The following is a 15748-nucleotide window of genomic DNA, read 5'->3' on the forward strand; positions in this document are numbered from 1 at the left end:
AAATTAGCGAAAAGCCAAATACACTCTTTGTTCATACTGTAGCTACCACCCCTCGAGACCCTGCTAAGAAATCGATTTCCGTAAAAAAGCTGACGCAAACATTTTCGTTTTTCATTTATTAATCAAAAGCAGTATATAATTGTTGTTAATATTTGATCAAAAACTATGACAAGCATCACTTGTTCGTCAAATGTAGAAAAAGAGCCTCGCAATTGTTTTTAAGACATAGATGTGAGCCAAATGTTTGAACTTCATATCTGGTATTGCCGTCAAACAGGATTGCTTTAAAAGGCTAGCCAGCACACTCGCTTTTATATTTAATATTTAAATATTTAAAAGGCAAGCACGTGAGCACTGTAGTACAAAAGAGAGCTGTCACTCCGAAAGCTTTCGTATTTTAAAGAAATATCATACGGCAACATTTATCACCAAAATGTCGACAAAAGAAGCAATCCAATTATATATTATCCCGCACAAACGGCCGCGCATCTTGTGCATACGTTTCTGACAGAACTCGTGCACCAATAAGAAGTGAATGTTTATTTATATTAACTCTTTTCTTTTAGATTCTTCATTAGTAAACATTGCATTTTGGACAAAGGCGAATTAATTTAATAGACTTATATTTTTGAATATATACATTTTTTATATATCTCGGAAGTTCAGGTGTATATAGTTTGGGCTATTTATAAAATTATGGAAAGTTGTTAAGTACTATCTGCTTTGGGATAAATTTGTTCTCGAATATGTCAACGATGATAGGTACTTTCAAAAGCTTTTTTGCAGCTAAAACGACACGTACTACGCAGTTGATGTTTTTTTTGAAAATGTGAAAACCCTAACGTTTTCCATATATATAAACGATGTACATATGTATATCATTTGCTAGTACAAGCGTATGGAGTCCTGTGTTGCTGGTTTTCTGAAGCAGCAGATCTGCACTTGTAAGTTCTGCCAACAGTGAATAATAATGAACAGCTCACTAGTTTACGGTCGACACCGGCTAAAACATAACAACGTTTTGCGTGCAGTCGTCTCTTGTCCAAACACCACTTCATCGTCTTTATTTATGTCATCCGTGCCCATACGACGAAACGAAGAACGACGCTTCTGATTCTAATGCTGCTCAACGCAATTTCGCCATTACAAAGATATGTTGTGCAAAGCTCCCACGCGTGGATCATTGAACTTTTATTTCCAGAAACCTTAGAGAATATCAGACTATTTGCTTGGAGTAAGTTGGAATTACTTATCGTTCAGCGTACAGGTTATCAATAAAACTTTTTTGGGCAACAAGCTAATTTCGAATGGCAAAACGTACGGATGCCGAGTGCTTTATATGATATTTTTGTTTTAGTCAGTTATTGCCATTTATAGTCCAGCAAATTTTATTGCCGACGACTACATAGGGTGTGCATTATTTCTACACGTCTATATACAAACTTAGCATTTTTTGTTACTTCTTTTTGAATACCTGAATAGTGCGCCTTACATTAATAGCACGGTTTTTTTGTTAGATTAGACCCATTTCTAGCTCTATTTTGCTAGCGGTGGTCTATCAGATCACGATCGTTCGCGCGGGCGCCGCTGCGCAGCGCGGAGTGGCGCGCGCGCAAGATGTGTGTGTCCCGTCGTTTTGCTTATTGATCCATTTGGAGTTATTTGACGGACGGTTTTGTCCGCTGTTTAGCGCAGGTTAGTCCCCACTAAGGGTCTGCTAGTTAAGAACACGCGCCGCTGCTTATATCCTCGACCGTAACAAGAATGTCTAGCAATCTTGGCTAAGCAGCGATAGCGGGCAGGAAGACAGGCATGGAGCATAAGGCAATCGTTAGCAGACGACAGTCGACTAATGAGAACCACTGCCAGCATCGTCTCTGCCGCTGTTTTAGCGGAGCAGCCAGCCGGATCGACAGCAGCTCCGCCGCCATAGGTAATTCGTCGTGGATCGGCGCCGACACTCGAGCTGTATGGGTCATTGCAGTTTCGAATGTGTCCGAGCTTGGTTGTTAGGCAAGGCTGTATGTGTGTGTCTTGGCACTTCTTGTTTGTACTGTGTGTAATGCAGCATCCCTACTGCGACCTGTGTGGTTGGTGGGTGTGTGTGTGTGTGTCTGGAGTTTTGCTGCGGAGCCGCTGTTGTGTCGGAGTCAACAGAGGCGGATAGAAATTTTAGCTGGCAAGACTCCGCCAGGCTAGTAGGGTCATGTCTCGCTTAAATCGTCTGCTGTCGAGGCAGCGGCGTGAGCTCTCTTTGGCGAGCTGGCAGTGGGTGCCGTCGCAGCGATCAATTCGCTGAGTGCTGCTGCGGGCCTGTGATTCGTTCATTCGTTTGATTGTTTAGTAACTCGCTAGCTGTTGGCTCGATCGCTTAGCTCAAGCCGAGCAACCAGTCGACGACGGACGAAGCACGCGGCTGGCGGCGGTGGCGGCAAGCTGAGTCTCGTTTAGCAGCTACTGCTGCGCTGGTGTTGATTGTTGTGCTGCTGCTGCTGCTGCTGCGGGCCGGTAGCAGTAGTGCGACTACGGCTACTGGTGGTGCCATTGCTGTAGTATAGCAGCAAGCGAGCAATGGCGTCGCTATGGTGGTGGGATGTTGTTTTGGTGTGTGCTGTTGAGAGCCAGCGAGCTGCTGCTGCTGTGTGAGGGGAGAGTAATGGACGGACAACCGGCCGAAGCTGTGGCAGCATCGGCGAAAGCACAGCCAACAGCGACTGCTAACAGCGGTCCGAGTCGGGCTAGCAGCGCACTCGCTGCCGTGAACGGGCGAAACGACTCGCCAATGAACAACGACCAGGCCACGGCAGCACGACAGCAGATCCAGGCACATCGAAGGTGCTACCTATAAAGTTAACACATAGATGTGGCTGGCAGTCGGAGGACCCACAACGGCGGCGGCAGCGACGACGATCTAATTAACTGCTGCCAGGATCAGCAATCTACTACAGTGTTTAAGTTCGTCCTGTGCTCGGTGTACAGCTGCCCTATAACTGTCGTACGGGAATGCCTCGCCGGGCTAGACAGCCGCCCAAAGAGCAACTCTAGCGCCCTAACAGAGGTACGCGAACGTATTTCTACTGCTGCGAAAGTCGCTCAACCAGCGGCAAGCAAGGAAAAACGAACCAATACATGTGCACGATTCCTTATTTGCAATCTCAGTTCGTGTGAGTGTGCGTTGTATGATCAAGGATGCATCAGGGCAACATTCTCTCCCTGTTTCTATCTCCCTCTGAGGATAATTATTCTGTGTGCGTGCGTGTGCATGTGTGGGTCTGCGACTGTGTATATGTGAACCCTGGTCAATCGTATGTGTATCTTCTATGCGTATCTTGTATCTGTGTAAAATCTTGGCGACGCTGTCAATAGGTCGATAGAATACGTATCAAATCTATGTAGCGATTGTGGTCAAAAAGAAAAGAGACTTCAGACGCCGATACGTCGGGTAGTAGCACTGTATTGCTCTGTCGCTTGCGCCAATAAATCAGTAAACTACCGAACGAATAGTAACAAGAGATGGTAGCATCTCATCATCAACAGCAACACTAACAAGGCAAGGCCTTCACAAATAGAGAGACATACTAGTTACTATGGGGGCAGTTGCAACAGCGACTAGAATCATTCGTGTGCCCATGGTTCCACAGTGGATAAATCGAAGTATCGAATGGACCTAAGATTCTTAATTCTTCTGCTGTATGTTAATTCTACCTTCCTATATCAGATACTTAAGTGCGTGAATTCAAGATTAGTTAGTGTCTTTTGTGGTCTGTGGTGTCTGTCCGGCCTGTCTGCTGTGTGCTAATAGCTGGATATGTGCCCAACGTAAATACGTATCACTAGTATTAACACTACTACCATAAGCCTCCTCGTTAAAGCGGAATGTTCCACTGATACGGTACCCACAGCTTTCAGGATGCCTACAGGTACCAAGCTCTTGGGACTCTTTTGAATGAAGGATATTCGTAATGATTACGGATAATGCTGCAATGTTTGTTTTTTAAGCTGTCGCTATAAAAACAAGTTCCGTATGTGTCCTGCGAAGAAAGCAACACTGCATGAGACTTTCACTCTGAGCTAGCTTACTGAGGCTGCGTGGTTCACGTAGATTGGTTCTATTTCTATGAGCCTTCATCTAGCAGGATTGAGTGCGTTGCAGAAGGATGTGATAACCTTTAGAATAGAACAAGAGAAAGATTTTAATAATATAGTGGTGTTATTATAATCACAACCATTACTACTATCACTGAAGGCAAAATCAAAGTTACTACAAGTTGCAATGCACGAAAAAATTCTCAATTTAATGAAGGCTGCGATTGCTGCCATTGAATGACTTCTCACCAAACGGAAAGCAAAAATATCACCGTTGATTGGGCCCTTGGTTAACTTTTTGGAGCACAGTTGTGTCTCCAGCAATTCCGTTTTGCCTTTGTGACTGACGTATTGCACTTATGGGCATTTGGAGCGCTGATAGAAGTCAGCTTGTGAAAGATGTTCGGTGTCTGACAAAAAATATAAAACGTTTCCAAGGCTACCACGTTTTTTCGCGAATAGTACAATAACATGCAGCATATCATATTTAAACAAGATTTGAAATAATATTTGTGTTAAAAATGAACATAGAAATCGTAAAATGAATATATTACTCAATAACTATTGAAGGCTCGTTGTTTTATCAGTGCTCAACACTTCCATGGTCTCATGTGCGCGTGTTTTCTAAGTGCTGCTGGCGCTGTTGCGTGTGACATCTCCAGAACAAAGAGCTGTAGCGGCAGATATGTCGTTTTATGTCTAAGAAACGACGCTTGCAAACAGTAAGACAGATTTAAGCTGAGCTGGGCTGTGGTAACGACAGTCTAGTGTGTAGCTGCCGTTGCCGATGGTTATGGACAATAGTGCTCATTCTACTCGATCCACACAAGTAAATGTGCCGGCCACAGTTTATTATGGCTTCATGTATATGCCTGAGTACTATCAAAGCGAAAGGTCCCGACTGTCGACCAGCAGCGGCAGCAATGGTGGTTACTGCCTGTCGTCATAGAGTGGACCACAGCCAGTTCAAGTAGCCTGAGGAGTAATCATTGAGCGCCACTGGCATTCGCCGCGGAAGCAGTAACAGTGATGGCGATAGTGATGAGTTTGGCTGGTTGGTTTTGCGATTATTCCCTATATCCTTGTGGACCTGTTATTTTCCGATACACTGAACCGATCGCCGCTCATCACTCGAAGACGGTATAGGCACATGACATTTCTAATACTCCAGTCATATGTGCAGTAGATAAGCTAGCAGCCTCGCGTCAGACTTCACAACAATGCGGAAAAACGTGTAGAACATGTATGTATTTTCGCAAAGCCTGAATGACTTTTGTCTGCCATTTGATATATTAATGAACTATGATTTAAGCCAAATTATATTCCACTGTGGTCTTGTAACTTATCTTTTGCATGTAGCCAACAAAACTTACAAGTATCAAAAGAAGCACATACTTCTCTACAGACTAATTGTCCACAGGAACAATTTCCAGGCAATGCCGACAGCATCAGGGTGTCAGAACCAACGTCACACAATTAATAGCAAGCGACCATGAACAGCATATAACAAAAGAAGCAGTATTTAATTATTCCATAGCGACTACAGCCACCACCGCTAAAACAGTTAGGTCTTTGTCATTTACTGTGGGTTCTATCAGGAGCACTAACCATAGCCTAGAAGCAACAGCCATGCCAAGGGAAAACAGCCGCCAATATCATCGCCGTTACAACGACCATAATACTGTTATTGATGTTGCTGAGGTGGTATGCCTGGAGGCACGGGCGGCTATAGACGCAGCGCCTTTGTTGTAACAAACTTTCGTGCGTTTGCGTAACAACACACGCTCCAGGCTAGCTTGCTCGAATGTCGTTTGTTGTGTTAGTAATGTTACGTTTAGAATACTTAACGAATAACCAGTTTAGCGAGCATAGACAAACAGAGGGGTGCTGACATGTACACACCAGATGAGTCCAAAAAGAACCAGACAAAACGACTTGTCTCTGTGTTTGACATTTTTCTCCGGGATAGTTACTGTTATAGCTGGTGACTGAACATCGTTTTCATTTACCGGTCAGAAGGCTTTATAGACTAACAAGCGCATTGCCGCTTGTTTCAGCTTGGCAACCTCGTCCACTGGAGTCCATTAAATTTTTGATTGACCGATAACACAGATGATTAAAAGAGCAACCACTGATCGACACTGTCCAATCTTACCACTCACTCCTAGCGAATTCACTCGTCCACAGAGTGATTTGTTTCCATAGTTAGATAGTGGTAGGTGATATCTGATTCGACCTATAATAAATGCTCGGAATGACACTGAAAAGTCTACCTAATTCTGTGTAGGGAATTCGGATTACACGCTAAATCGTTTTTTGGCGATCGTTATAGCTCGTTAACTTTCTTCTACCTCAAAAATATGAAAATGTGAAGCTTGCGATTAGCAGTGCTCCAATAAAGCTTCTTGTTATGATGCGGATATTTCGCTGAGTTGTCCTTTGAATTGTACCCTTTGTCCCGACGCAATAAAGATCGGCCAGAACTTTCAACACGGAATCTATACGCACTGCTCTTGCGATAACTCACTAGGTGACGCTGGCTTTAGCGCTGCCACTGTGAATCGCGCACCTTTCGAAGTGATTTGGTGGTAGAAACCATCTGCTATTCAATTCGACATAAGGCACAAGGCCACTTATTCTGAACGATTTATTGCTACAAAATATATTTGGCAAATGTATTATCGCCATCAAACTCGTACTGTTGTAAGACATTACAACTAATGTATCGTAGTATAATGGAACATTAATTTTGACTACATATTGTTCTTGAAATTGGTCAAAAAGAGTCTGATAGACACGTGGCCAATATTTTGCCGTGCTTTTGTGTTTTTTTTTTGTTATAAAATGATCATGCTGAACAACTCATTTTATGATTCCTTCTGTTTCTCTGCTGTAACAATTATATCCTAATGTTATTCCAACAACATTCTTGTTGCCAACGAGAATGTTGCTTGTATCAGTGTTGGAATTCATTTGACCAACTGAGTTACTTGCAGGGGAGGCAACGATACTTACGCTGATTGTATGTGGCTTTCATGAGAAGTATCTCTTACTCTACAACCAGTCTATGTGATTGACCAAGAACCCGTCTTAAGCCTAAACCATGACATCGCCGCTGCAGGAGTTCAAATCAAAAATCAAATAAATCACAAGCTATGTTTAGTGTGTTCATTCTATTTTCTTTACTTTGCCATTTGCATTACATTAGTTTGTTCAAGTCCCGTATTAATTATTCGCTCTTGATGAGAGTAGATATGCTCATCTCAATGAGAAATTAACATATGTTTCAAACTACTGAGTAGAGGAAATATTTTAGAATGTATAAAACTATTCTGTAAAATTTCTGGAGGCTGATTATTTTTGCACGTAGGAAATCCTTGCACTGCTCAGTAGTTAGAAGGAAATTGGTTATTGTGGTTCAAAAGAAAGTCTGCAATGCAATGCATTGACGCAATATACGAGGGTGTCCGCTATCCAAACATTAGGGCCGGCAGATGTTACTTTTACTCTACCTTGAAAAAATTTTTAGCACTGTCCTTAGTGCACTCAGTTTCATCTGTAAAATAGAGATAATTAAAATTATGTGAATTTTTAAGGCTAAATTGGCTTTCTAGGCGTCGCCCATGTTATAATTAATAAAACGCAGCACCTCAGAGTAGAAGCACTATGTGAGAAATGAAGTTGCTCCAAGCAATGACAGCATACCCAAGGTTTTACCAGAACTGAGAACGCTCACCGCTAATCCATCCACTTCAGCCTCTTAAACCATATTGACTAGTTCCAGCAGTTGGAGCAGTGAGCAAAATAAAAGTCACAATCACCTGATAGCCTGAAATCCCACTAGGAATTTTTCTAAAATTCACTAGGGATACTTGGACTGACCGAACGTCACGGAGTGGTTAATTCATACTAAAACATTAAATCAACTTACAATTTGGAGAAATTATAGGACGGCAGAGTGGCACAAAACTCTTAAGTTATTGGTGTTTAAGAATAAAACTCACGATTGTGCTGCTCTGTTTACCATTACCGTACTCTTTTGTTAAATTTCTTTACTTTTAATTTCGTTTCTTTTAATTTATTTTCAGGATGCCCCTGATCTACCCTTCTCGGGGTGGGCGAGGGGGGCCCTCTAACGCGGGAGGTGAACATCATCCTCCTAGTCATAAGTTACATCATCCTCATTTACATCCACAACAAAATCAACATCATCCGTTTCATCATCCACACCCCCTTGTGGCACATGGAGCACCTCCACAGTGTCAGCCCCATACGAACCTCTGGTCGACGCCAACGAATGCAACAACAACGTTATCAACAGCATCTACAACATCAGCTGCAACAACCGGAACAACGGGAGCGCCTAGTAGCCGAAGCCCCGGTCAGGGGCAGACAGTTGCAGGGGCACCGTCAGCAGTGATAGCTAATGATACAGCTACGGCGAACTTGTTACATCAACAGAACGCGCTAGACACCACGACATTACTGGGACGCCAGCCCGCTTCGGCGATGGGATATAATCACCAGCATGTGCCGTTGCTTGGAGCTACGATTGCAGGCGTCTCACCAATGCCACAAGGCGGCGATGCGCAAGCGATTGCAGGAAACGTCCCGCGAGGGACGCTTCCTGTCCCTCTGTCACCGCCAACACTCGGGGCGGGCCTGCATCTTCTATCTCCCTCGTCCCTGGCCGCGTCTTCGGTGCCCGACTATGATCATGACTATCCGGTTATGGCTCGGGTTCCCCCAGAGGAGACGTTCGAACGGCACGCCCCACGACTATTGAATTTTCTTCACTCGTACGCTGCTAATCCGGGTGATGCGCGAAGAAAGCTAAAGGAAGAAGCAGTAAAACTGAGATGGCTTGACGCGGGCATTTATCAAAGCCCTGATGGAAACTTGTACAAGGTAAATATCTATCATATGGCAAGACAGACGCTATTATATGTAAAAGAGAATTTCAACATTTCGTCTTTATTAATGAAAAAAATGTAAGGAATGACTATGGCAAAGGCAAAAAAATCTACGATGTACGATCGTGTCTTTTTGAATAATTATAACTGAGGCAACCATATGAGTGAATAATTTTGCTGAATTTTTCTTTTCGATATATGGCTCTTCAGCAATTACTCGAAGAGCCATCATCAACTGACTCCGATTATGAGCCGACAGAAACCGACCTCAAACAATGGCTGAAATTGCATAAGAAGCGGAAACGAATATGTGAACAGCTACAGAAACGGTCGCAGGATCAAGAGGGGGCCCTGAGGAACAGTAAATACAAGTACAAATCATGGGGTGTTCTCACTCGGAACGAGCCTATCAGCCTTGAGGCGGACTTCGATGACAAAGAGGAGCTGCGGTTAAACTTCCGACCCGAGGAGGTCGAGGCGATGATCGCCGCCGAAAAGGCTCGTTTGCTAAAGAAGCGCTTCGCTGGAGCCCACGTTAGTCGCGGTCGGGGGAACTCGGCGCATCAGTGGGGCCTGCAGAGCAGCAGCAGTAGTAGTGACGACTCTTCCAGCGGTGAGGACAACAGCGACAACTCGGACTCGGAAAGCGATCAACAACCGCCACCACCGATAACAGAACAGCAGACTCCTCCTGTCGAAGTCGTCAAAAGAGGGCGCAAGAAAAAGGAAAAGACGCCTGCGCAGTTGGCTGCCGAAGCTGCGGCAAAACGTAGAAAACTTTGGTCGGACTTGAGCAAAAAGGACGCGCACCGGGCTTTCAAGCACAACCAGGCATCACGAAAGGAAAGTCTACATTTGGCTAAAAAGCTCGCTGTCGGATGCATGCGCGAAGTACGGAAACGGGCCCTCGCATCGCAGAAGATCGCCAGGGAAAATGCGTCTCGGTCGAAAAGGTAATCGTAATTATCAGTTCTAATTAATGCAGCTATTTGTACGTGGTTGTTTTACAAAAGCGTCGTGTTCTTAGATGAATGTCGTAGGATTAAGAAAAATGTGGTGTTTTGATCAGCGAAAATAGGTGATACCGCTACGGTACGTAAATACTTTTATTTGACGCATTTTTTGCTATTTCTGTTTAGATTAAAGTTGTCACTTTACATGTACAATAGTATTCATATCTATAGATCGAGCATCTCAAACTATTAATTTAGCAGCTGTTTTAATTATTTCACTGTTTCATTTGCAGATTGTGTAGAGAAATGCAAGCATTGTGGAAACGCTATGATCGCGCTGAGAAAGACCAAAGGAAAAGGGCAGAAAAAGAAGCATTAGAGCAATTAAAAGTCGACGCAGAGTTGCGAGAAGCCAAACGGCAGCAGCGTAAACTTAATTTCCTTATTACGCAGACCGAGCTATACGCACACTTTATGAGTCGAAAGCGGACTGGGGATGAACAAGACGCGTCCACACAAGATATACTGGGCAAGCTTGACCATGTGCGGGATCCCAACGATGTTGATTTCGACGAGGACAGGTTAGAACTTTAACAGGACATTTCTGATGAAATTTTAGCAGTATTTACTTAACATATATGGTTTGGTTTAACTGTGCAACCCTTGGCAAGAAAGCAATAGTAGATTATATTAGAAATGTGTAGCAGATATGATCCGCCTTAACGTGACCTTTATTTCTCGTAAACTTCAGATTGAAAAGCGAGGCTCTCCACAATGCGCGGAACGCGTTCTTGGCACATAGACAGGAGACCGAGAACTTCGACGCCGAATTTGGCGTACGGGCACCAAAGGAGGAGAATACACATAATGATATTGAAAAGGGAGGGGACGAACAGATGGAACTTCCGCAGCCGTCAATGTTCCAAGGGACATTAAAGGGATACCAAATAAAGGGCATGAGTTGGTTATATGGGCTTTATGACAGAGGTATCAATGGTATCTTGGCGGACGAGATGGGCTTGGGTAAAACGGTCCAAACAATCGCGTTTCTTTGCGCGCTTGTGGAGCGCCAAGCCATTTGGGGGCCGTTCCTAGTGATCGCACCAGCTTCGACATTACACAATTGGCAACAGGAACTCAGCAAGTTTGTGCCGCGCCTAAAAGTTGTCCCATACTGGGGCAATACAGCAGACAGAAAAGTGCTTCGAAAATTCTGGTCAGCTCGAAATCAGGATCTCCACACAGAGCAAAGCCAGTTTCACGTTGTGGTCACAAGCTATCAGCTCGTCATTCAGGACGTGAAATTCTTTCAGAGAATACACTGGCAATACATGGTGCTTGACGAAGCTCAGGCAATCAAAAGTACAGCAAGTCAGCGCTGGAAAGTCTTGCTGAGCTTCTCATGTCGCAATCGATTACTGCTGACAGGAACACCAATACAGAATGCTATGCAGGAACTGTGGGGTCTGCTCCACTTTATTATGCCTTCGCTTTTTGATTCGCACCAGGAATTCAACGAGTGGTTCTCAAAGGATATCGAGAGCCATGCAGAGAACAAGACCGCAATCGACGAGAAACATCTGTCGCGCCTTCACATGATTCTCAAGCCATTCATGTTGAGAAGGTAGGTACTATTATAAAATGTTCCATTTAAAAAAGACGCGAAGATTGTTACGTAATGAATGGGGTAAACGATGTCTCACTCTAAAACCTCATTGTGGGATAGTTTTGCTGATAGTGACTGGTATTATACATCTTTTCGTTCGGTTTCAGAATAAAAAAAGACGTAGAAAATGAGCTTTCGGATAAAATAGAGATTCGCATCGACTGCCCGTTGAGCCAACGCCAGAAGGATATGTGTGCAGCCTTGAAAAAGAAGATCCGTATTGAAGACCTGATGCAGAGTTCGGGTCTAGGCGTGGGTATGGCTGGATCAGCGCAAGCCGTAAGTTCAGCGACCAGTTGTCTAATGAATATCGTGATGCAGTTCCGAAAGGTGTGCAATCACCCCGACCTATTCGAGCGTGAAGATGTGCGCAGCCCCTTTTTCATGCAGCTAAATCCGGTCTCTCTGCCAAAGAGCTACTTCGATGAAGAACTGTTCCTAAAGCCAATTGTCAGTCGCCGTTTTGTAAATATTTGGATACCTGCTAAGATATATGAACGCAGCCAACCCGTGAGCTATGTCGAAAATATCTCGCCTGTTAACTTCAATACGTTTAACAACTCGTTTGAGTATCTGTCTTTAACTGGACTGGGGGCCACGGAAGTAACGCAATGTTCTTTGGGGAGTGTGCTAGATCGCTTGTTGATCGCAAAGATGGAAAACGTTCGTCGAGAACGACGGTACCATCAAGCCGTAATGGAGGAACCCATCGAGTGGTTCGCCCTGCCAGTTATTCTTCCACCCCGACCGGCGGTTAAATATAGCGCTCTACGTAACCTACTGTTTTCAGTTGAGGATGAGAGCAACTGTTTCGAGTCGATCATCACTATAACTCCGATGGCAGAATCGCCTGCTCACTATGAACACCGAGTGAGAAAACTTAACGAACATCTTGACGATGACGGCGATGGAGTCAAGATTAAAGTCGAACATATAGTTCACAAAAAAAGGCCTGCTCAGCAGACAGAAACGATCATACCACCTCCAGATTTTACGATTGGCTGTTTAATGTCACCGTGCGTAGCTGCCCCTCCCGAAGTGATCACTAGTAGTCCCAAAGGTTTTCGATGGCTGCAGCGTGCTGCCGTCTGTGGCAGCCGTGAAGCATTCAACTGGTGGCATCACGGAAAAACGGCAGTGGGCCCGGAACTTGGTAGTTCATCGTCATTTATGACAGCCGCCGAAGACCGGACTCAATTCGGTGTCCGGGGCCTAAGACCGGCCCAGGGCTGGTCGCAGATCTTAATTCCAAACAAGGAGCGACTGGTAACGCAGAGCGGTAAACTTCACGCTCTTGACGGCTTGCTTCGACAACTAAAGGAGGGTGGGCATCGTGTGCTCATCTATTCACAGATGACCCGTATGATCGATCTGCTTGAGGAGCTCATGCTGCATAGGCGTTACATCTATATCCGCCTTGATGGTAGCTCTCGTATCTCTGATCGCCGTGACATGGTTGCGGACTTCCAGGAAAGAGCCGATATTTTTGTGTTCCTTCTATCGACTCGAGCAGGCGGTCTCGGCATCAATCTGACAGCCGCCGATACTGTGATATTCTACGATTCGGATTGGAACCCTACAGTGGACCAACAAGCTATGGACCGGGCCCATCGGCTTGGCCAAACCAAGCAGGTGATGGTATATCGCCTCATCTGTCAGGGCTCTATAGAGGAGCGTATTCTAGAGCGGGCGCGTGAAAAGAGTGAGATCCAAAGAATGGTAATGAGCGGCACACACATGCGGCCTCACGACGCACTAAAGCCGAAGGAAGTTGTATCGTTGTTGCTCGACGACGATGAGCTAGAGAGAAAATGTGAGTAATCAAGGCGATCGTAAGTATGAATTATTCAAGCAAAAGGGCGTATATATGTATTGTATAGCAATGGAGTGAATATAGAGATATTGTAAACAAAGTACTGCCTGTCAGACATGTTGCTACCAGTTGTTGTCCATTACTCCTGTTGAAAAATTAACATGTACATTAATTCTTGTGTTGTTGTTTTCCGTCTTTCTCTGCTTTGTAATTGCGTTATTGTCGTAGTCCGCCAGAAACAAGAAGAGCGAAGACTGCTGGCGCAACAGGCACAGATAGCACAACAACAGGCCCAGCAACAGGCGGCAGCAGCGGCCCAAACCGTTCTAGCGGAAACCTCGACGCCCCAGAATAACGCTCAAAGTAGTGACGGTGGTGCTAACGCAGCGGAAGCCTTGATGGGCTTTTTGCCGAAGCGAAAACGCAGCAACCGTTCGACAGGACGTCCGGTGGGACGGCCCAAGAAGATTAAACCGATGATACCCGAGGACTCAGTCGGCGACTCGGTACCGGCTTCACCGGCCAGCGAACTCAGTCTGTGCTCGACTAGTATGGTGGCAATACCTGATGACGAACGAGACGAAGCAGATGACGTTGAGGGCGTGCTCGTTGTCGACGAAGAATTGCAACGTGTGCCGCCAGGTGGAGTTGGTGCAGGTGGTGACGGTGGTGGGGAATCTCTTGGTGGCCTAGTTACTGCAAGTCATTCGTCTTCTACTAAAAAGCCGCCGAGCAGTCGGCAGCCGTTGAAGCCGAAGAGAAAGCGCGACCGAGAACGGGAGGAGAAACGCAAAGCTCGGGAAGCGGCTAAAGCTACTGCGGCAGCTGCAGCGGTAGTGGCTACCGCAGTATCACCGCCCCTACCTAGACAGGCACCGCTTCCACCTCTGCCCCCGAAAGTTCAGAGGCCATCGTCGGTCCTCGGGGTAGGGCCAGCTGTTGTTAATACTGTTGGCGGGAGTGGAGGTGGTAATAGTGGTGCAATGAATATAGGAAGTGGTCCTGCAGCTGGTGGGGGAGTCGTGCTTGACGTCGGGATGGGTGGCATTGCGATGGCTGACACCGCCTTCGCCTGGAACGACCTAAATCTGGATAACCTCGAAGAGATTGACGTTAATGATATTGATCTTTCGTCGCTTGATAATGTTAAAGTTTAGCAACGACAACAATACCGCCACCGCAATTGACCGATGAAAAAAATTAAATGGCATAGCCCTCTTGGTATCTTCTTGTGCTGCCCCCTACCGTAATGCATCTATTATCAGTGTACTAAACCAACGTGGCCATGTTTAATGGAGACTTTCCAAGAGCATTCAGTACACGGTAGCATGTGTTTAACAGCGTCGTTAAAGCTGTCGCCATTAATGTTGTAGGAAATTCGAAAGAAGCCTAGTTCCAAATAGTTAATAGCCCTGGTCAGTTGTGAAATATGAATTAAATTAATAATAAGATTAAAAATAATGTTAAAGATACGTCCAGATGATAACGGTCCATCGAATCTGGTGACCTTGTAATGTTCGAAGTCTCTCTACCTTTGAAATAATAGGAGAAACGCGCGCGAGTTCAGCATAGGCTGGTAACTCCAGTCTTGAGGATTATCTCTACGATGCGCGGGGGTGACCCCACCTATTGACTGAATATTAAAGAGAATTACGTAAATATATACAATAAAAATAATTCAAACACTTTTCGGAAACACACCGACAACTACATACACATAAGAAATACACAGAAACCGTATATATAAATAATCATACGTGAATAGTACATAGTAAAATAAACACAAGTAGTGCGCGACAAATATATAAGTAAATAAGCAAGCAAATGGAGTTGATATGTAAAGCTAAAGAGGTAAAATAACAAAAGGAAACAACCCAGTATCACCAAAAGAAGTTAACAACACAGAAAAAGAGTAAAATTGTGGAACTTGTAATGTATTTTTTTTGTTCTTTCATTATCAGTGTCGTGTAAATAGTTGCTGTACACAGTCGGCTGAAAAAAGTGGAGCAAGATGTACATATGTAACCGTTTTACTGTAAAACGAGTCAAATAAGAAAGAATGAGCTAAAAGAAGCACTTATGTGGAGTAACTTATAAGAAAGTGAGGAAGAAAATAAATTGAAGAAGAATGTACTTGGTAAACTTCGTGTTATTGCTAGCCATTGTTGTTCTAGTGCTCATCGCCCGAAAAGGCGCACATAGAAACACATTTGTTACTATAATATCAAGGAATATGTCGAAATGACCACTAGCATTGCTTATGTTTGCATGATCCAGTTTTGACCGAAAATAAAGTATAACATCAACTAACGACCGA

General features: G+C 44.6%; 1 protein-coding gene across 5 annotated transcripts; it reads left to right on the plus strand.

The window, feature by feature from the left end:
- Positions 1-2326: 2326 nt before the first annotated feature.
- On the plus strand, positions 2327-15573 carry Ino80 (chromatin-remodeling ATPase INO80). 5 transcript variants are annotated; one of them, XM_022796694.2, is made up of 7 exons: positions 2327-3058; positions 8175-8994; positions 9210-9952; positions 10246-10533; positions 10704-11576; positions 11726-13431; positions 13660-15573. In XM_022796694.2, the coding sequence occupies exons 2-7, from the start codon at positions 8176-8178 to the stop codon at positions 14586-14588; spliced, it is 5358 nt and encodes a 1785-aa protein (XP_022652429.1). In that variant the 5' UTR covers positions 2327-3058; position 8175; the 3' UTR covers positions 14589-15573. The 5 variants fall into 5 exon arrangements, with proteins under 5 accessions (XP_022652429.1, XP_086841378.1, XP_086841380.1 ...); XM_086985252.1 differs by lacking the exon at positions 2327-3058 and adding an exon at positions 3074-3690; XM_086985254.1 differs by lacking the exon at positions 2327-3058 and adding an exon at positions 3074-3550.
- The last annotated feature ends 175 nt before the right edge of the window (positions 15574-15748 follow it).

Source organism: Varroa destructor, unplaced genomic scaffold (genome assembly GCF_002443255.2).
Source record: "Varroa destructor unplaced genomic scaffold, Vdes_3.0 BEIS01000003.1, whole genome shotgun sequence".
Classification (NCBI taxonomy): domain Eukaryota; kingdom Metazoa; phylum Arthropoda; class Arachnida; order Mesostigmata; family Varroidae; genus Varroa; species Varroa destructor.

What these genes read in the sequence shown, in the direction of transcription:
- Ino80 (XM_086985252.1), top strand. Translation starts at nt 3,662, where the DNA reads ATGGACCTAAGATTCTTAATTCTTCTGCT. An exon ending in CTGATGGAAACTTGTACAAG is followed by an intron (nt 8,995 to 9,209) that starts GTAAATATCTAT and finishes ATGGCTCTTCAG; the next exon opens with CAATTACTCGAAGAGCCATC. An exon ending in AATGCGTCTCGGTCGAAAAG is followed by an intron (nt 9,953 to 10,245) that starts GTAATCGTAATT and finishes TTTCATTTGCAG; the next exon opens with ATTGTGTAGAGAAATGCAAG.